At 50.2% G+C, this 21029-nt stretch overlaps 1 protein-coding gene across 1 annotated transcript; it reads right to left on the reverse strand.

Moving 5' to 3' along the window:
• Nucleotides 1–1118: 1118 nt before the first annotated feature.
• Nucleotides 1119–9994, reverse strand: LOC122374252 (probable peroxisomal membrane protein PEX13). Its single transcript, XM_043352879.1, has 3 exons — nucleotides 9968–9994; nucleotides 2321–2719; nucleotides 1119–1674 (listed from the first exon to the last, which is right to left on the reverse strand). Exons 2-3 carry the CDS (start codon nucleotides 2324–2326, stop codon nucleotides 1279–1281), a joined length of 402 nt encoding a protein of 133 aa, XP_043208814.1. The 5' UTR covers nucleotides 2327–2719; nucleotides 9968–9994; the 3' UTR covers nucleotides 1119–1278.
• Between the last annotated feature and the right edge of the window lie 11035 nt (nucleotides 9995–21029).

A 21029-nucleotide genomic window follows, 5' to 3' on the forward strand; every position in this document is an offset into this window, starting at 1 on the left:
GGTGTTTCATTAAAAGTGTCAAAAAGTAAAAGGTCATGATGCACATAATAACAATGTTTTCTACGGAAATTTGCATACCATTTCATCCGCAATTGTTGGACATTTGAATATATAAAAACGATAGCACCGTCACTCAAACCTATTCCACATATCCGCCCCTTCTTTTGATGCACCGTTTCGGGCCTTCGGCACGTGTCCGGAGGTGCCTCACAGCCCGTTTTCATCTTCAGCGTCCAGACTGTCGGCAAAGCCTTGAATGGTGCTCTTCAGCTCCCGAAGTGATGCGACTTGAGTCTTCCTCAGCTCTGCGAGAGCTACTGACCAAAACCAGAAGTAAAACGGTGACAGATCGGGGCTTTGCGCTGGCCAGAGGCGGGCGGCGAGGCAGCTGATTTTTCGATGCAGGAACTTCTAATCCAGCCAGTTCCTGGTGGTTACAGCCATTATAGTGGCTGTTTTTGATAACTTGTAAGGCCTTGGCTATTTCTGATGTTGAAATTAGCTTCTTGTTATCTTCAAAGACCCTCAAAAAGACCCTGACCTTTTCAACGGTTTCCGCCGAGAGGTGGGGGACCCCGTCTTTTTTGGACTGCGACCGGCATCGAAGGAACCCTTTTAAACCTCTCAAGAAGCCCTTTGAACCTTTTATAATCTGGAACGTAGCGAGGTGAGAGAATAAAACGTTTCCTGAAAAGTCGGCATACGGTTTCAATGTTTCTGATGGCACCAAAGGTAAGCGTAATTCACCCCTCCTGTTGAGGTGTAAATAACCTGTTCTTGTTCTGCATAAGGAAAAAAAACGACTAGTAACTTTGGCCTCCTGCCCTCGCTCCGTATGAGTGTAAAATATATATTAAATGGACAAACCATAAATGTCCAAAAATTTGCAACCAAGCCACGTGCGCAACCACGTGATTTGCATATTTTATATAACTTTAATAGGCCTTTACTTTTTGACACTTTTAGTGAAACACCCTGTAGTTCGTTAATTATATTTCGTTAATTATATTGACAGCGTAGCACTGGAATGCCATTTGCGACTCTGTGCGACGTACTAAAGCTGCTGAAATGCGCCGTCCCAATCAGGTATTCCATGCGTGTTCCAGCCAAAAACGGAATTGACGCTGCTAGTTGAGCTGTATTTGCACTGCTACATATTGAGCTATATACCTATATCGATGACGCTAGGAAATAGATTGGTTTATCTTCGCTGGTTCGTATTGATGGTACCATAAGGTGTTTAAAATAGTCGATTCATTTGTGCATTCATTTCTATCGCTAATCATCATAAAGATCATCATAGCGATCGTCGTCGTATCTATCATCGTCGTAGTCGTATCTCCTGTACGGCCCTCCGTATCGGTACCCGTAGCGCCGTCCGTAGCGCCGTCCGTAGTAGTAGTCGTCATCGTCGTAGTAGCGCCGGCGGCCGTAGGACGTTCTGTAGTAGCGGCGGCCGTAGTCGTCGTCGTAGTCATCGTCGTCGTACCGGCGGTAGTAGCGGGACCGGTAGCTGCCGTACCCGCCCCGCGAGTAGAGGCTGACGTAGCCGTCGCTGCCCCGCCGGATGACCGAGCTGCCGGTCGAGCGGACGTAGGATGTGGGCGAGTAGATGTCGTCTCGGTAGTCGGCACTGGCGACGGCCGCAGTGAGCAGCAGCAGCACGAGCACGCCCTGGGGGCGGGCGGCAGGGGGTCAGAGGGGTGGCAGGAAGTGGGGCACTGTCAGCAGCAGCAGCGGTAGCAGACCCTGGGGGCGGGCGGCAGGGGGTCAGAGGTGACAGGGAGTGGGGCAGTCAGCAGCAGTAGCAGTAGCGCGCCCTGAAGACGGGCGGCAGGAGGTCAGAGGAGTGACAGGGAGCAGGCAGAGGGGTGATAGGGAGCGGGCCGCTGTCAGCAGCAGCACGAGCACGCCCTGGGGGCGGGCGGCAGAGGGTCAGAGGAGTCAGAGGAGTGACAGGGAGCGGGGCACTGTCAGCAGCAGCAGCGGTAGCAGACCCTGGGGGCGGGCGGCAGGGGGTCAGAGGAGTGACAGCGAGCGGGGCTGCTGGCCGTCAGAGGGGCGACAAGGGGTGGGGCTGAGGTGGGTTAGAGGGGTGACAGCCAGTGACTCGCAGGCTCGATTTATCGATTTAACACTGGCTCTGTCCACCGCAAATGTAGTGAATTAACTAGCTAGTTTCCCTGGGAAGAATCAAAACTTAAAACATCTTTTAAATATTCGGTACAAAGGCGTTCTAAAAGTAAGCTCTGTTTGAGCTTCTCTCAATCAATAATCAATCACTTGTCCTAACTAAAACACCGGGGTCATCGCTACGTACCTTCATGTCGAATTCCGAGCTGACTGTCGCCCCGGTGGCAGCGCTCGGTGTCAGGACCTCAGCAGTCGCCGGTGCACGCACTGATGTATGAGTGTACCTGAACACTACCTCTCAGTCTTTATATACCCCAATATCTGCGGGCCCGCGGCGCCTGGCCGCTAACAATGCCTCCCCCGTGCGCGGCCCGTCTCGGCCGGCCGGCCGCGCTGCCGCCCGGCCACGGATGTGAGCCGGCGGTCCTTCACGGTCCGGGGCCGCCACCCGAGACTCGTGCTGTCCTCAGCCGATAACGAGGCGGGCTTTATGCTGTCCGCGCGCACAATTGGGCGCAGGGCCACGACTTGACACTGGCTGCAAAGTAAGCTATTCCATGCAGCCGGATTCGTTGAAAGTGCAGGGCTGTGAAAACCCGTTATCCGCCTGTAGATTGGAAGTTGGAACCTGGCTGATGGAGCGGTCACCACACCCATGTTGGACCCCTCCCCCCCCCTCACTGGTTAGCTTGTGTGAGTTTCCGTCAGCGGGGACCAAACGAGTGCGCTCAAGAATGAGGACGTGTTGGTCCTGAGGTGGAAGGGGATAGATGCATTCACCTGCAAAGAACCTGAACACGCCCCCAGCCAGCAATTTTGCTCCGGGCCCAAGCAGGCTCAAGTGCGGATTGCCCGAGATTTTAAGTCGGGCTAAAGTCGGCTAGGGCTTGGGCTAAAGTCGGCGTATGACACAAAAACGCCGACTAAAGCCCATGCTCTGCCGGAGGTATGCCCGCTCTGCGAGCTCCGGACAGCCGTAGTTTAGCCCTAGTTGAGCGATGATTGGCGTTAGCCCGATTTAAGCCCGAGCAGTGAATCCATTTATATAATGGAGATTACTCTGGGCCCGAGCGGGCTGAATTCCGGCAAGCCCACTCTGTGTGCCCTGTCTATCCCGACTTAAGCCATAGAAGTGAATGGGGTTTATACATTGCAAACTGCTGTGGCTTTGCTCGGGTTCAGCTCGAGTGACGGCTCCTGTTTTCTCAAGTCTCGACTTGACTTCATCTTGCTTTTGCTTCACACTGGATCAAGTAGCAAGGAGCAGCCAATGCACTTTCAGCAGGTTGTGCGGTTACAATGCATATTCAAAATTGTTACAGTCACTCATATGCTCTGTTAACCGGTCATCGAGCATTGCGAAAGGAAAGTAGTGGTTGACTTTGATTGAATGTATATTTCAAACGACTACAGACACGTCAAATGAAACACAAATACATGAAACAGTGGACTGCAAACTGCAGCAATAATATGGCATGAGTCATGAAAAAGCGCCATCAAAACTATAAAACAATCACGAGGCCCGCTAGCCTCCCTCCCCCTTCATAATACTTAGTTGAACACCCAACCGAAAGCATTAAGTAAGGACAGCAAGTAATCGCTCATAAGACATAAAGCAATAAGCAAACAATCGTTTAAAAGGAACTTCACTTTGGTGAATGAGAGCTTTGGAGGCGTCTGGCTCCTCCACACACACACACAAATACACACATCTGCAGTAGATGGTCGGTCAGCTTTCGGCGCAGTTTCCGTATATGTAGGTATACCTACTTAATTATAAGCAGGCAGTTTCCGCTAAACCAATTGGCGAGGGCGACTGCGGCGTCCACCCGGTCCTGGTTTGTATAACTATTCCATTTTTTGGAACCATTTGCTCTAATGGTACGTACCTGAAAAAGAGATTTATTGGTTTAATTTACATTGCATATTTGCTTTAAGAATAACTTATTGTTGCATTAATACTGTAAAAGCACTTCTCATTGATCCGTATAAAATGTTCATTCGATTTTCAACGCGGACAGAGAATGAGCGTGCTCGGTGATAAGTAGATAAATATTTGTGTTTTGTATTTCATTTTCCTGGTTCAGAAGTGCTGGTATTTCACAAAGATATAAAGGCACGGAGTGCGACTTTTCTGAGCGAGGGTATAAGTCGTCAGGCTGAACAGCTATTCAGCTTCATGTTTGATGGCGTGAAACTCAGTCAAAATCATGACGTTTACATACGATCAAGCGCACCATTCAATACACTTACCTACCGTAAAACTCCATGCCAGTCCACTTGATAAGAGCAGTGAGCACTATCCCTTCTTCGCGCTGTCACACGCGCCCAAACATCAACCACCAAATGCCTCAGTACCGGTGTGTCGTTTCGTCGCACAGCGCGCAGACTGTCACAAACGCTGCACATGATTGGCGCAGAACTGCGCATGCGCGAACAGCCGAACAAGTATGGCTAAGCTCCGGCTTTACTCCAGTTAGCCGAAGGACACAGCCAGCTTGATCAGCCCGCGCTCCGCCCAAGTTAAGCCTGTTTTGGATGCGCGGGCAGATGTCGGGCTGAGCTACTGCTATCCGCACGTGGGCATAGCTGCGGCATGCCCCAGCTCAGCCCTAGTAAAAAATACATTGGTTTTGATCAAAGTGGGCAAACCCAAGCTAAGCCCAAGCTGCCCGACGTTTGCCACAGTTCAGCCCAAGCGAATTGCTGGCTGGGGGTGCATCACCTCCCTAGATTACTTAGATTTGTGTGCTTTTAAACGAAGTAATTATGCATAGGCAATCGAGGTCTGATGAAAACAAACTCATGCTTCTGGAAATCGGTGTTTATGTTCATCCAGTGGTCGCTTTCCTCTTGAACCTCGCGGGCCGAGGGGGGGGGGTTGCCGCCCCCCCCCCATAGGTTTTTTCGCGATAGCTCCGAACACGCCGGTGATATAGAGCTGAAACTTGGCATACCTGACCTTAGATTCAAGCCGGATCTTGTGACACCGAGCGCATTTTTAGGTCAGGTCAGGTCGCTGACCTATGGCGTCATAAGTGAACCTCTGCGTGGTTCTCAGATGTCACAACTTCGCAATGCCCTCAGTGCCAGAGCAGCTTTCACATGGCGCCTGAGCGAGGCGAATACGATTATGCCAAAATCGCGGCTCTGCTGTCATTTTTTGCGAAGCTGTTTATCAAAAACCGAACCCGTACCTTGGTCCACCTTACCTGACCTCAGAGGTCACTGGTTGACCTGAGACCTTAAAATTGGGTACCGGTAGCTGCGTCTCGTAACCATGCATACTGCATACGCTCGTTCTTTCCGCGAGGCTCTAGCTGAAAGCGACCTCCCTCCCCCTCGGCCGGCGCGTATGTAGAAAACCAATAGGTCCGGCGAGGGTTAAAGCAATCCACGTACCACCTTTTCCCTTCCCACGCTCCCACTTCCCACGCTCGGGCTCCATGCCTGAATTCTGAAGCCAAGGCTCCGTCCAAGTATCGGCGACTTGTGACGCAGTGCGTAGATGTCGCCCTGGTTCAGGCACCTTGTAGGTGGCGCGGCGATCGCTCCACCTGCAGTGCCCGGGTGGCTTCTGCGCTACCTAGTGCTGCTCCGGCCTCTGCGGATTACGGGTTGGAGCTTCTACCCATTGGATTTTTTCTTTTAATTTTTCGTCTCATCCATCTTCAGAAATTCTCACTCACTGTCTCACTCATTCTCACTCAACCCTTGTATATACCTACCTACGGGGCTGACGCCTGACGGGTCACCCCCACCCAGGGAACTGATGGAGGGCGCTCACATAGGGACATATGTAGGGGCATGTTCGTTTTTCCGCAAACTCCTAGCTTGACCAGTATAACACCTTTTGGGGCGACTAACGGAGCGAGCGAGAGGGTGGGCCTTGCACGTGCGAAATTGCGAGGGGGTACCTCCAACTGACTTGTGCACGGCACCCTATCTAACCGGTCTCTAGCGATGTGCCAAATTTGGGCACAATCGGCCCAGCCGTTCTCGAGATCTGGAAGCGGCACCCTGCACGTGCGCACGTGCAAAATGGGTCCCAACTGACTTGTGCACGGCACCCTACTAACCGATCCCTAACTGTGTACCAAATTTGAGCGCAATCGGTCAAGCCGTTCTCGAGATCTGGAAACGACCCCTGCACGTGCGCACGTGCAACAGCACCCCAACTCTGGCACATGGATATGCAGTGCCTAGTGGGTGCCTACCTACATGCCAACTTTCAGCGCAATCGGCCAAGTAGTTACCGAGATATTGCAACAATTACAAAACTGACACCTCTTCGTTTTGCACGTGGCACGTGCATAAGGGGTCACCCACATGCATCGGGAATAGTCCAATACTTGGTAGAAGGAATGAAGCTACCCTACAAAATTTACCGCATGTAAATCGGTCAAGTGGTTGCTGAGATATAAGCCTCGCAAAAGCGTGACCACGGCCGGCCGGCCGGCCGCTCATACTCAGAAATTTCCGTTAATCTAAGGAAAGACTACGCTCGCTTCGCTCGCTCCGTAATAAAGACACGAACGGTTGGGGTCAGACCGACGATCTACCTATCCTTCGCCAGGGGTGTGTGTGTGGGGGGGAGGGGAGGTGTTTCTTGTGACACTTATGCTTGTTTGCGTGTGTAAAGGACAGCGAAAGGTGACAACGCTTATCAATTATCATGCATTAGTTTCGCATTGTGTGTGTAATTTTTGATTCTGGCCACCTACGGTAAAAAAATGATTTTTTTTTAAAGAAAAAACGCAAAAAAAAATCCGAATTTCGAAAAACGGAATATATGTGATAGTTCCTACGCTCTTCTATATACATATCAAATTTCAGATCGATACCTCCTTTTTTAGCCAAGTTAAAGCGAAAAAAACTGTTCAAAATTGATGAGGTCAAATTTTTTAACTCAATTTTTAGCAATTCTAGACCACGTAGCGCAAAACAAAGACCACCATTGAACTCCCCGTGACGAGCTGCATCGAATCGATACCCATTTTATGCAAAAATATCAACTTTAAAATTTGACCTAATTTGACCCGACCTTGACCTGACCTTGACCTGACCTTGACCTGACCTTGACCTGACCTTGACCTGACCTTGACCTGACCTTGACCTGACCTTCACCAGAACATAATCTTAACTGACCCCAAAGGCTGCTTGACCCACATAATCGTATTTGACATAAAATGGACCATAAAACATGCATCACATGATATTTTCATAATGTGACCCTCAGTGACCTGACCTCTGTGACCTGACCTGGTACCAGTGACCTCAAATAGCAAAATATGTGTTTGACGAACATTTCCTAATAAATGATTTTCAATGAAATGCACTTTACTCGATTTTACAACGCATTTCTTTAAATGCCTGTAAACGGTGAAAATTTGACCTTTGACCTGACCTGTGCCGTCATCGGTTTGACCTAGGTCAATGAAATTGGGTCACAAGATAGTTCTCTGTTGGGGCTATCCAACACCGTGTGCCGCTTGTCGCTATATTGCGTGGTTCTTGAGATCTTAGGGGGGCCAAATTGCCCCCCCCCCCCAGCAGGGCGCGTTGCTCGGCAGACCCCAACGGGGCGCGGGTTAACCTTCCAGGCGGTCGGGGGGGCCTTTTTTTGCCCCCCCCCCTTTAGTTTTTTCAATATATCTCGAGAACCGCTGCGCCGATCGTCACCAAACTTTCAGTACCCTCCCGGGAGCAGCTAGCGCACATGGTGGCCAAAATTTTTTCCAAAGGCTATGATAGGTTGGCCGCTAATGACGTCAGAGTGACGTCATTTTTGCCAGTTTCGACCCAAAAAAAAGGTTTCGCGGGAAGAGCTGTCAGGCCTACAGCTTTAGAGATACAGAAAAATGTTTCAGACATAAAAGGTGTGAAATCAAAAGGGCTACAAAACTGCTATTTCGGTTTTTCGAATTTTTTGGATTTTGACCCCCAAAAATCAAAAAATATATTTTTTGAATATAATAGCCAAAAAATCCAAAAAGTTTTTTGAATTTCGAAAAAAACCGGAATATTTGTGATAGTCCCTACCGCCTTCTATCTACATACCAAATTTGAGATCGATACCTCTTTTTTGGCCAAGTTATAGCGAAAAAACTGTTCAAAATTGATGACGTCAAATTTTTAAACTCAATTTTTAGCAATTCTAGACCTCGTAGCACAAAACAAAGACCACCATTAGACTCCCCGTGACGAGCTGCATGGAATCGATACCCATTTTATGCAAAAATATCAACTTTGAAATTTGACCTTTTTTACCTGGCCTTGACCTGACCTCCACCAGAAAGTGACCTAAACCGTACCTGATGGTCTTATAACCAACACCATTGAGTTGGAAATGAAAAACTGGCCATAAAACATGCATCGCATAACCTTAGTAAAGTTGGGCTCATGTGGTGACCCTTGGTGACCTTTGGTGACCTGACCTGTGACCTGACCTGGTATGACCAGTGACCTCTAATAGCAACATATGTACTAGACAACTGACGCCTTATCGCTGATTTTCGACAAAATGCGTTTTACTCGGTGTTATAGCGCTTTCCCTAGAAGCCCGTGAACGGTGAAACATTTTATCTTTGACCTGACCTGTGACGTCATCGGTGACCCCGAGGTCAATGAAATTTGGTTCCCTTCGACAAATTTGACAGGGCTATCGAACGCCGTTTGAATTTTCCGGATCCGTCCAGTAGTTTCGGAGATACGGGGGGGGGGGCAAAAAAATGCCCCCCCCCCCCACCGCGGTGGCTGGTAGGCCCACCGCCTGCCGGGTTAATGACTGAAAAAGTGACTAAGAGCCAGTGACGTACCCAAGGGGGGGGGGCCACGGGGGCTAGGCCCCCCCCTGAGCGCCGAAGGCGCTCAGGGGGCCCCTCAGGCCCCAGGATATTTTTTAAACACTGGATAAAACGTCTTTTACTCGGAAGAAAAATTGATATTAAAGTTTCATTTATGTGCCCTGGGTACCCGAGGGGCCCCTGCAGTCATCCAAGGGCCCCAGTTTCCTGGGCCCCTGGTCGCCTAGGGGGCCTCTGGTAGCCGGGGGCCTGGTCTCATGGGGGCCCCTGATAGCCTGTGGCCCCTAGTCGCCTAGGGAGCCCTGGTCGCATGGGGGCCTCTGGTCGCATGAGGCCCCTGATCGACTGGGGGCCCCTAGTTGCCTAGGGGGCCCTGATAGCCGGGGGCCTCGTCGTATGGGCCCCTGATAGTCTGTGGCCCCTAGTCGGCCTAGGAGGCCCTAGTCGCATGGGGGGCCTCTGGTTGCATGATATTGAGGCCCCTGATCGCCTGGGGGTACCTAGTCGCCCAGGGGGCCCCTGGTAGCCGGGGGGGCCTGGTCGCATGGGGCCCTGGTTTCCTGGGGCCCCCGGTCGCCCCTAGTCGCCTGGGGGACCCTGGTCGCCTTGGGCCCCTGGTAGCCTGGGATCCCCTGGTCGCCTGGGGGGCCCCTGATCGCCTGAGGGCCGCTGGTCAACTAGAGGGCCCCTGGTCGCCTGGGGGCCCCTGGTAGCCGGGGGCCTGGTCGCATGGGGCCCCTGGTCGCATGGGGGCCCCCTGGTCGCCTGGGGGCCCCTGATCGCTTTGGGGACCTGATCGCATTGGCCCTTGGTCGCCTGGAGGGCCCTGGTCGCCTGGGGCAGTGGGGCCCCTAGTCATCTGGAGGACCTGGTCGCCTGGGGGCCCCTGGTCGTCTGAAAGTACGCTTATCACCTGATTGATACCAAATCATCTGAGTGGCTACTGGCTACTGGATATAAGTAGTGACTGGAGTAGGCACTCATCTGAAGGAGCCAATATCTGATAATAAATCGTTTAGCGGACTGACTCTGGGTGTAAAGAAGCTATTTTTCCCTGTACTTCGACCTTTATTGACAGGTCTTCAAAGGGGCAATGCGATTCAAAAACAAACAATAATCATGCTATACCTACTGCCATCCACGAAATTCTCAAAATGATCGATGCTAAAACACGTGACACAACTTACAGACAGTTCGTACTCCAGTAGGTCTACTTTTTCAAAACACTATCCCATATAGGGCTAAGCGAGAACTTTCCGACACCCTGATTCAGTGATGGGTTGCATAATCGAATCTCGATGGCCTCCCTTACGACACGGCGGGACCATGTTGGCTCGACCGCCAGCGTGCTAGCCTGACCTGGGTCAAATGGTTGGCGACACTGGAGCCAGTGTTCAGCTAAAGGGGATGTGTCTGACCTCCCATGCTTTATGGCTGCTACGTGTTCTTTAAGTCGCATGCTTTTAGGACGCCCGGTCTCGCCAACATACGTGGCACCACAATCACAAGTAGTCTTGTAAATGACACCTTTTTGCAAATCCTTTGGTGGTACGTCCTTGGCTTTAACTAGTTTGTCCCTGAGTGTTGGCTTCGAGCTATATCCTAACCGAATCTGGTGGGGCGCTAAAATCCTAGCAATTCTTTCGCTGGTTCCTTTGACGTAGGGGATGCTAATGTACGTACTACGGGGTCGTTCGGTTGTCTGGTCGTCCGGTACGGCCGGATCTGTCCGGTCGGGTCGCCCAGCGGTCGGTTGGGCTCGGTTATCGCCATCGGTCAGCTCCTGTCTCTGCTGCTCCGTCGCAGCCCGTCGGGCGTCCTAAAAGCATGCGACTTAAAGAACACGTAGCAGCCATAAAGCATGGGAGGTCAGACACATCCCCTTTAGCTGAACACTGGCTCCAGTGTCGCCAACCATTTGACCCAGGTCAGGCTAGCACGCTGGCGGTCGAGCCAGCATGGTCCCGCCGTGTCGTAAGGGAGGCCATCGAGACTCGATTATGCAACCCATCACTGAATCAGGGTGTCGGAAAGTTCTCGCTTAGCCCTATATGGGATAGTGTTTTGAAAAAGTAGACCTACTGGAGTACGAACTGTCTGTAAGTTGTGTCACGTGTTTTAGCATCGATCATTTTGAGAATTTCGTGGATGGCAGTATAGCATGATTATTGTTTGTTTTTTTGAATCGCATTGCCCCTTTGAAGACCTGTCAATAAAGGTCGAAGTACAGGGAAAAATAGCTTCTTTACACCCAGAGTCAGTCCGCTAAACGATTTATTATCATTAATATACCTGGGTTTAAATATGACTTTACAGTCTCATAGAGCCAATATCTTTCACGGTGCCGGAGATATCACAGAAAAAACAAAAAGGCTAAACTGAATACCCCCCAACCTTGGCCCCAAAGGCGTCATTGGCTAACACAGGGATGTGGGTCGATTTGCAATCGCATTTCCTCGTAAGTCCTATTCCTCCAATTAATACAGAGTCTCCCAGAATTACCCAAGCATTTATTTTCTGGCTAAAAGTACAATTGCGCTCGTTTCCTAGTGAAACATATAATAGCCGCGTTTACATAGGGCTAGTTGCCAGATAGTGGAATTCCGATAACGAGACATTTACTCCCCACTATTATATTATATACCTACATATCCGGAATTGGAGGATGTTCAGTAATTGAGGCGCTCGCTCATAAAATGCCGTGCGTTTCATGCACACTCCTCAAGCAAAAATATTTTTACTTTCCAATTTTCCACATTTTCTCAAGGCTTAGACCGTTACAGAGACCGTTTTAATTGACTTTGATGAAGTTGAACGCGAGAAATCACAGCCAAATGCTACATTAGGTTGTAAAGAACTGAATTGCGTTTTCCCACACACGTGGCGTTTTCTCACCTACGTCTGCAGGAGAGACCGGACCCACTATGCCCCCCCCCCCCCCACCATCAAAAGGTTCTTCATGACTCCCGGGGGCCCCGGGGAACCTGGGGGGCCCTATACACTGTGGGGGGCCCCTTCGAAAGCAGGTGGCCCCCTCCTGGCCGAAATCCTGGGTACGTGCCTGCTAAGAGCAGTTAATTTCAATTACCTTCACCTGAAATAACCGTGACCTTAACATCCACCACAATGCATGGGACAAACAGCAGTCACATGTTGGAACGTTTAAAATCACAAACAGAATGAGCACGAACGGATGAGGTTTGTTGACCTACGCTGAATCGCGATTCCGGCCTGACATAGCCTCGAGACAAGTCATTGGTCAAAGGTCACTTGGTTGAGGGTCATTGAATTTTAAGGCTAGGTAAAACATTGATTAACTCTGGGATACTGACATTTTCGTCGTGATCGACTGCTTTTTGCGCGAGTTTTAAAGGCAAGGAGGGGGATCCGCTCGACCCCCTCGACTCCCTCCCCGGGAACAAAGTGCAAGGTTAAACAACAGTTTGAGTACGTCGGACCTAGTACAGATTCATTGTCCCGGTTCCGTCATTTCACATCGATTGCTTGTTCCCGCAATGACACATTGAATTATGCTTATGCAAGTTATGGCTTTACTTCTACTTCTCTCTCCCCAAAGCGCGCGTCACGTTCCCTGGACTCTGCGTCGTGACAATGCAGACTCCAGACGACCTTCCCGAGAATGGTGCTATGAGCGGCCGCCAGTGCCACCTCCCTGCTCCCGGGAGCCGCGGACGGCCGGGATCGCCCTCCTCCTGAGCCGGTGACCGCAGACGGCAATCCCAGCCACTTCCAAACTGCTCAGAACTGCCGTGCTGGTTCCGTCTGGAAACCGTCGGCCGCCGGCGCCGACCGGCTACGCCGCCTCTGTAATTTCGGTCTGTGACCGGTGTCACGCACCGGTCGGCGGGTCACGCGGGGGTCTTACCGACGCCGGGGACAAAGACGGCGGCGGCGGCGGCGGCCGGTGCGTTCGGAGAATGCGTAACTGGCGGCTGCGACCGCCGGCAGGCAGCGATCCTGCAGCGAACCCCATTACTGACGGGGCCACGCCGCGGTACTGGAGCATTTCCTGAGTGCGCGGCGGCGGGCCGGGTCTGACTCGGATACCGCAGGGCGGCGCCGTGTCGGCGCTCTGCAACCCCAGCACCCGACAGACCGCCGACAGTTATAGTCTGATAGTAGTGGCAGTAATGCGCTGGTCAGCCCATTCAGTACTACCTCAATGTAATCGTGAGTGTGGAGTCTCTGTGCGCTATAAAAGTCTGCGCTTGAAATACGAGCAGAGGTCGAACCGAGTTTAACGGAAGGAATGAGATGTCAGACGATCGATAAGCGTTTGTAGCTGGTCCACAAAGTTCGAGCTTGGGATTCTCTGGGTCATAGTCTTCTCTATGTCAGTAATAGGTACACCTACAGTAGTTTATTTCTGGGTGCATGATTTTTTTTTGCGGAATGGGGCACGCCAGTTTTTCGTTGCATATCCAACAGAGTATATGCATTTTCGCTGTTCTACGCAAGAACTCCTTCTACGATTGTATACACCTTACCTGATTGTGTGCTGGTGCTGCTCAGAATTTGGTATCAAACATTTACTTACAGTTGTGAATTGTGATTCCTATTTAATGTCTGCATATTTAGAAAGGTTTTGGGCTTACATATTTGGGCCACAAATAAGCGAACACACATTAGTGCGCCCTGGACGTGTGCTCGTAGAAAGTGTAGGCATAGGGGAATGTCCATGGCTCAAACCAAATTTTGGCACTCGGGGAAACATTTAAGACTAAAATTCGTTTTACCGCCACATGGCCGGGATGTGTAAACCGCAAAGTTTTACGACCGATTGCCATTTTGCTTTTCAGTTCTCCTCTGCCCTCAAGTATTTTTATTGGCAGAACATTTGAGTTTTAACATGCACCTTGGGTGATAAGTGAATTATGAATAAGAAACGTCATAGGTTAGTTAGAATTGCAATATTCAACAGGAAAATAACAACCTGATTAGGGAATGTATGATTTCAAGCTTTTGTGACTACATAGACATTGTAATTCATTGTACGTTTTTCGGCAACTAGTTGTTTATTATTTTCGTTTCGAATTTTCGACTTTCGCATCGAGGCCGTTGGCAAGAAACAGTTTCCTTCGAAAAAATCGAAATTCGAACGAAAATTCGAAACGAAAACAATAAACGACTAGTAGTCGAAAAGACGTACCTTGAATTATTGGTAAGGGAACTTTGGAAACTGCTTGGCACTGGCGGGTCCAGAGAGTTTTGGCGGGCTTGGATGCTGCGGGGGAATATGCCCAAAACAGTTTTTTTTTAAATTCCAAAAGCTCGTCCTATTTTGCTTGTTTACGCACTGCTGTGCAGTTTGAAACAATTGTTTCCTAATTAAAGTTATCAAGTTTTCTTTTTGTTCTCGAAAACTGTTAATTTTCGTCGATTTTGGGCACCGAAGGGACTTTTGCCCCAAATGCCCCCACCCCCTGGATGCACCACTGCTTCTTGGAAATTTAGCATAGTAATCCTGATAGAAACCACAAACGTTGGACGATGAACTGGCCGAGGCTTACAGCATGTATGTAGGGTAGAGAATGACATGCGTATTGCGTAATGAGTTTTGAATAGCGAGATTTCGAAATCCCAGGGGCGGATCTAGGAAAACTCCAAGGGGAGGGTCATGAATCGAAGTGGTACCCCTACCTATACCCAAAATTAAAAACTCAACGGATTTCGTCCACTTCATTTTGGTGGGGCCCCCATTTTCAGTTTTTTTCTTTTTATTTTTTATTTTCAGTCAGTAGGGGAGAGTGGGGTAAGATGCCCAGGGTGGGAAAGACGCCCCACCCCCTCTAGCGGCGAAACAAAAAATCGAACCTGGAAATTAATGTTCTTAGCGTAAAGCGGAAGCCAGCCTTGTTAACTGCACAACAATTTGCGAAGCTCAGTTGGGCAACGGCTGGCTGGTGATTGTATGTTTTTTATTTGCTGCTTTCAAAAAATATTTTAGTGTCAAAACATTGTAAATATCAAAGAGGGTAGATAATTTTGGCGTCCCTTGCTATAGTCGTGATACATTAATATGCGTGTACTGTGTCCCAAACAGTTTGTTTCAGGGTGTAGTTTTATGACTAACAAATTGCACTAATTTAATGTTACTTCGGTACCTTGGGGTAAGATGCCCCCTGTCCTGATGGGGAAAGACGCCCCCTAAATCCGTAGGCTGTCCTTCAAGCAGCCCGTCAAATCATTTATTACATACTTGTGATGAGAGACAAAAGCCGACCTGGGACTATTGAGAGTCCAGTACGGTCGGGTGCTTCCCATGCCGGTCTCCCGGCCCACACAGCGACTTTTTGGGCGGCATCTGACTCTGAGAGCCCTTACGACGGCCTCTGTGGGCCCCATTATTGGCTCCAGGGCCCCTCACGACATCCTTTGAGGGCTCCCACGCTGGCTCCACGGGCCGCGCTGGCATCTGAGGTCCCCACGATGGGTTCGAGGGCCCTCAAGCATCATGAAGACCTATAAGGGCCCCACAGTGGTCTCCGAACGCCACCACGGAGGCTTGTTTGGCCGCGCTGGACTATGATGGCCCTAACGATGACCTCTGAAGCCCCTTACGACTACTTTTGAGGGCCCTTACGATGACGTTTGGTGTCTACTGCAGGCTCGAAGGGACTACTGATTCGTTCAGGGGATTCACGTGCCCATTTATGTCACTTATAGTGCAGGGGGCATCTTCCCCAACCCCAGGGGGCGTCTTTCCCACCCTGTGGGGTAAGATGCCCCCTTTCACTTCTTCAGGAAAATGCTTAATAGCAAAAAAGCTATCATATTTTAGGCACGAAAGTGTGATATTTTTGGAGAAAAATGATGTCGGCTTCCGTTGAAACTCCAAGTTTTTGCTTTCCGATCGTCATTTTCGAATAATATATGACATAGCAAAACCCTGGGCATCTTTCCCCACTCTCCCCTATCTTAACTCTTAGCCACAACCACATTTACCAATTGTAAGCAAGTATATATGAATGTGCTATGTGTATATATGTTGTGGACGCTGAGTAGTGAGTACTTACCAGGAACGTTATCAGGTAAGCAAATCGTTGTCAGTCCGACGAACTTGACCCTGGCGTCTAAAGGGTCTGTCCTTGACACTTCAGGCTTGTCAGGAGCACCAAAGTCCTTCCAGGGACACCACAAACCTGTCACGGGCAACTACGGCCTTGTAGGGGCGCCACAGGCCCGCCAGGGGCACCACAGGCCTGCCAGGAAGCAGGGGCACCACAGGTCTAGCAAGTATACACGACAGGCCTGTCAGGGGCACAACGGGCCTGTTGGGCCCATGAGCACCCCTAGGGGCAGGGGCACCACAGTCCTTCCAGGGGCACCGCAGGCCTGTAAGGGGCACCAGCGGCCTAGCAGGGGCACCAGTCAACACAGGCCTGCCAGGGGCACCACAGACCTGCCAGGGGCACCAGAGGCCTGCCAGGAGCACCACCGATCTCGCAGGGGTAACTTGGGCCTGTCAGGGCCCAGGGGCACCACGGGCCTGTCGAGAGGCACTTCAGGCTTTTCAGGGGCACCATAGTCCTCTCCGGGCGCAGGGGTAGCAGGGGCACCAGAGGCCTGCCAGGGGCACTACAGGCCTAGCAAGGGCACCACTGGTCTATCAGAGGCACCACGAGCCTGTCATAGCCAGGCATCTCAGGCTTGTCAAGGCCCAGGGGCACCACAGGTCTGTGAGGGGCACCAGCGACCTAGCAGGGGCACCACAGACCTGCCAGGGGCACCAGAGGTCTGCCAGGGGCACCACCGGCTTCGCAGGGGCACCTTGGGCCTGTCAGGGGCACCACGGGCCTGCCGAGGGGCACTTCAGACTTTTCAGGGGCACCAGTCCTCTCCGGGCGCAGGGGTACCAGCGGCCTAGCAAGAGCACCAGAGGCCTGCCAGGGGCACCACAGGCCTAACAAGGGCACCACGGGCCTGTCAGGGGCACCTAAGGCTTGTCAGGGCCCAGGGACACCACAGTCCTTCCAAGGGCACCGCAAGCCTGTCAGGGGCACCAGAGGCCTGCCAGGGGCACCACAGGCCGAGCAAGGGCACCACTGGCCTGTCAGGGGCACCTCAGGCTTGTCAGGGCCCAGGGGCACCACAGTCCTTCCAGGGGCATTACAAGCCTGTCAGGGGCACCAGAGGCCTAGGAAGGGCACCACAGGCCTGCCATGGACACCACAGACCTGCCAGGGGCACCACCGGCCTTGCAGGGGCGCCTCAGGCTTGTCAGGGGCACCAGGCCCGTGGTGTCCCTGCTAGGCCTGTGATGCCCCTGGCGGTCCTGTGGTGCCCCTGTCAGGACTGTGATACCCCTGATAGGCCGGTGGTGCCCCTGGCAAGTCTTTGGGCCCCCGGGCCTCAAGGGGGGGGGGGCCATGACCCATGTGACCCCCCCCCCCCCTTGGATCCGCCACTGCGAAATCCTAGCGAATATTAATATTTTTCAACACGGCTTTACATTTGTGGTGTGGACAGTTGACAAAAGAAGGAGCGAATGTCAATTTCCGGTGAAAAGCACTCGCTCATGGCCTTCCCAAAACACAACGACGATAAAGCCTGCGCCTCTGTGTTAAGCAGAGGCTGTCATGTTGATCATGTTCTGTGATTTCCTCGTTCATCATTTCTGGCGATGCTGTCGGATGTCTGTGGTAGCAGGGGTGCCGAACACGACCCGTGCCGTGTCAGAGCTGCGCTGGACACGGCTGCTGATCCCTGATCTGGACCGGCTACCGTGCTATCCCGGCTCAGAGGGTGAGTGCAGGACCGGGTCGGCGCCGTCACTACCTCCGCACCAGGGCCCATCTGTCACGGGCACGGCTCCTCTCCTCCGTCACCGCCGCGGCACCTCTGCTCCACCGTGGTCCCCTTCCGTTACCACCGCTGTGGTGACGGAGGGGAACGCCCTCCACCACCGCCCGTGTTACCCCCTCCACCACCGCCCGTGTTACCCCCTCCACCACCGCCCGTGTTACCCCTCTCGTGTTACCCCTTCCGCCACCGCCGTCCTCACCATTCAGTCGCCGCCACCCCTACCAAATTCCGTCACCATCGCCCCTACCAAACTCCGTCATCACAGCCCTTTCCCCTCTGTATCGGCCGCACACCTCCAAAACCACTATCCTTTCCTCTAAAATCATCGTCCCTTCCCTTATTTCTTCACCTATAAAACCAACCCTTCGTCTGAAACCACCGCCGATTTTATCTTAAACAAACTTTTTTCCGATAAAAATACAGTCCCTCTCCTAAAAAAACAACAACTGAACTTCGTAGGTAAACGGCGCAAAAGGGCGAGGCCTCTTAAAACAGTGAAAACTTGATGACTGGATCGATTACCGTCAGTTTTAGGGAAGGCGTAGGGGAGACCGGGGCAAAGCGGCCGCCCGGGGCAAAGTGGTCACCCTTCGCTTAAGCCCAGCACAACTGGCGTCAGCTCCAGTTTATGGTTGCCAATTATGCTCCTCTTTGCGGTCGTTCGAATGAGCCAGACTGGAGCTTCCGACGCGTTGCCATTTTCCGTGACAGACGAAAGGTGTATTTTCCCAGGTTGCTCTTTTTATCTTAATATGCTTACGCCTCTTAAACGTTATTTGATGCCATAACCGTTTGGAAGTTTATTTAAGTGTTCTCATTCCTGCAATGAGTGGTTATCGCACATTTCCTCTGCCACTTTTAATGTGTTTTCCCTCATAGCTGGAAGATGTTTTGTCTCGGATGGTAGGAGCGGGGCAAAGTGGTCTGGGCGGAGTGAACATGTGAACAGCCCCTAATTCCATAAATTGCTTCCATTTGGACAAAAAACGTTTTTGATATTGAAATGTATCGTCATGCGCTCATCTCGGCCACTTTTCGGTCACATATGTTACCCAAATAATGCAATTCAATGTTTTCCATGAATGTCCTTGCATTGTTTACCTACAAGTGAATGATGGCAAAATAAACGTCCGTCCTTTTTTAAACCTTTTTACCATCAATAACTTCATTCCTACATGAGGTAACTAGTTATGGGGGAGAAGAAAATCGCCGGTGGCCGCTTTGCCCCGGGGTCTAGGGCAAAGTAACCAATATGCATAGGTTTAAAGGTGTGCCAATATTTCCTATATGTGAAGGCCTTTAGAAATAAAACGAAGTTAACCCGCGCCCCACTGGGGTCTGTGTATAACACGCCCTACTGGGGGGGGGGGCTATTCATAGCCCCCCCTCCTAACTCCGAAACTACTGGGCCGATCGTCAAAATTCAAACGCGTCTGATAGCCCCGGAAAAACTGTCGAGCGAAACTTAATTTCATTGACCTCGAGGTCACCGATGACGTCACAGGTCAGGCCAAAGTAAAAATTATTAGCACTTTGGCTTGTTCACATTTTGGGCTCTGGCCGCCGTCGTACAAGTCAGATCAGGCTCATTTTTGGTTTGCACACTCGTGAGCAGATGCTCTAGATACCTTGAGGGTACCAAACTTGTACTTTGATTTTCAGGTCAGGGTCAGGTCATCACAGGTCACGAAAATATTATATCATACGTCGGTCACGTGACACATGTTTTATGGTCCATTTAGGCCATAGATTTCGAATTTGATGTCGTCTGTGTCATTCGAGGTCATTTTGAGTCGAATTTAGCTGAGGTCAGGTCACTTTCAGGTCAAAAAAGGTCAAATTTTGAAGTTAAAATTTTTTAACAAAAAAGGTGTCTATTGGATGCAGTTTGAGCTCAGGAACACGATGGTGCCATTTATATTGGTGTACGATGTCAAATACGTACTGAAAAATTGATTTGAAAAATTAATAATTGTGAATTTTTTGCAAAAATGCGTATAACTTGGCCATTTTTGAAGATATTTAGCTAAAACTTGCTAGAGTTAGTCATAATCATGCGTTCTGTCACATATATTCCGGTTTTTTCGTAAAGTCAAAAACTTTTTGAAAAAAAATAAAAATATAAATTTTGAATATTATTATATAACATTTTCGAAATTTTCAAAATTTTGCAAATCCGAGATAGCAGTTTGATAGCGCGGTCAATTCTGAGTCCTTTCATGCAAAGAAATTGGATCTAGCTTAAAAACTGAGCTCTTGGGAGCGATTGCTGTGGTTCAATGTTTTGCGCCGAAATCGGACGAACATGACGTCACTCTGACGTCATTTCCGGCCGACCTATGGTAGCTACGAAGTTCAAATTTTGACACAAGGTGTCAAATTGATGCAGCCGAAGGTACTGAAAGTTTGGTGTCGATCCGTCAAGGTGTTTGGAAGTTATTGCAGAAAAACGGGAGGGGGGGCTATAAATAGCCCCCCCCCCCCAGTGGGGCGCGGGTTAAAATACGTTAACCCGCGCCCCACTGGGGGGGCTATTTATAGCCCCTCCCGTTTTTCTGCAATAACTTCCAAACCGCTTGACGTATCGACGCCAAACTTTCAGTACCTTCGGCCGCATCAATTTGACACCTTGTGTCAAAATTTGAACTTCGAAGCTATCATAGGTCGGCCGGAAATGACGTCAGAGTGACGTCATGTTCGGCCGATTTCGACGCAAAACATTGAACCACGGCAATCGCTCCCAAGGGCTCAGTTTTTAAGCTAGATCCAATTTATTTGCATGATAGGACTTAAAATAGACTGCGCTATCAAACTGCTATCTCGGATTTTCGAAATTTTGAAAATTTCGAAAATGTTATATAATGAAATTCAAAATTTACATTTTTACATTTTTTTTCAAAAAGTTTTTGACTTTTCGAAAAAACCGGAATATATGTGATAGAACGCGTTATTATGACTAACTCTAGCAAGTTTTAGCTAAATATCTTCAAAAATGGCCAAGTTATACGCATTATTGCAAAAAATTCACAACTATTAATTTTTCAAATCAATTTTTCAGCACGTATTTGACATCGTACGCCAATATAAATAGCACCACCGTGTTCCTGAGCTCAAACTGCATCTAATAGACACCTTTTCTGTTGAAAAATTCTAACTTCAAAATTTGACCTTTTTTTACCTGAAAGTGACCTGATCTAAGCTAAATTCGACTCAAAATGACCTCGAATGACACAGACGACATCAAATTCGAAATCTTTGGCCTAA

Source organism: Amphibalanus amphitrite, unplaced genomic scaffold (genome assembly GCF_019059575.1).
Source record: "Amphibalanus amphitrite isolate SeventyFive unplaced genomic scaffold, NRLGWU_Aamphi_draft 001626F_arrow, whole genome shotgun sequence".
Classification (NCBI taxonomy): Eukaryota; Metazoa; Arthropoda; class Thecostraca; order Balanomorpha; family Balanidae; genus Amphibalanus; species Amphibalanus amphitrite.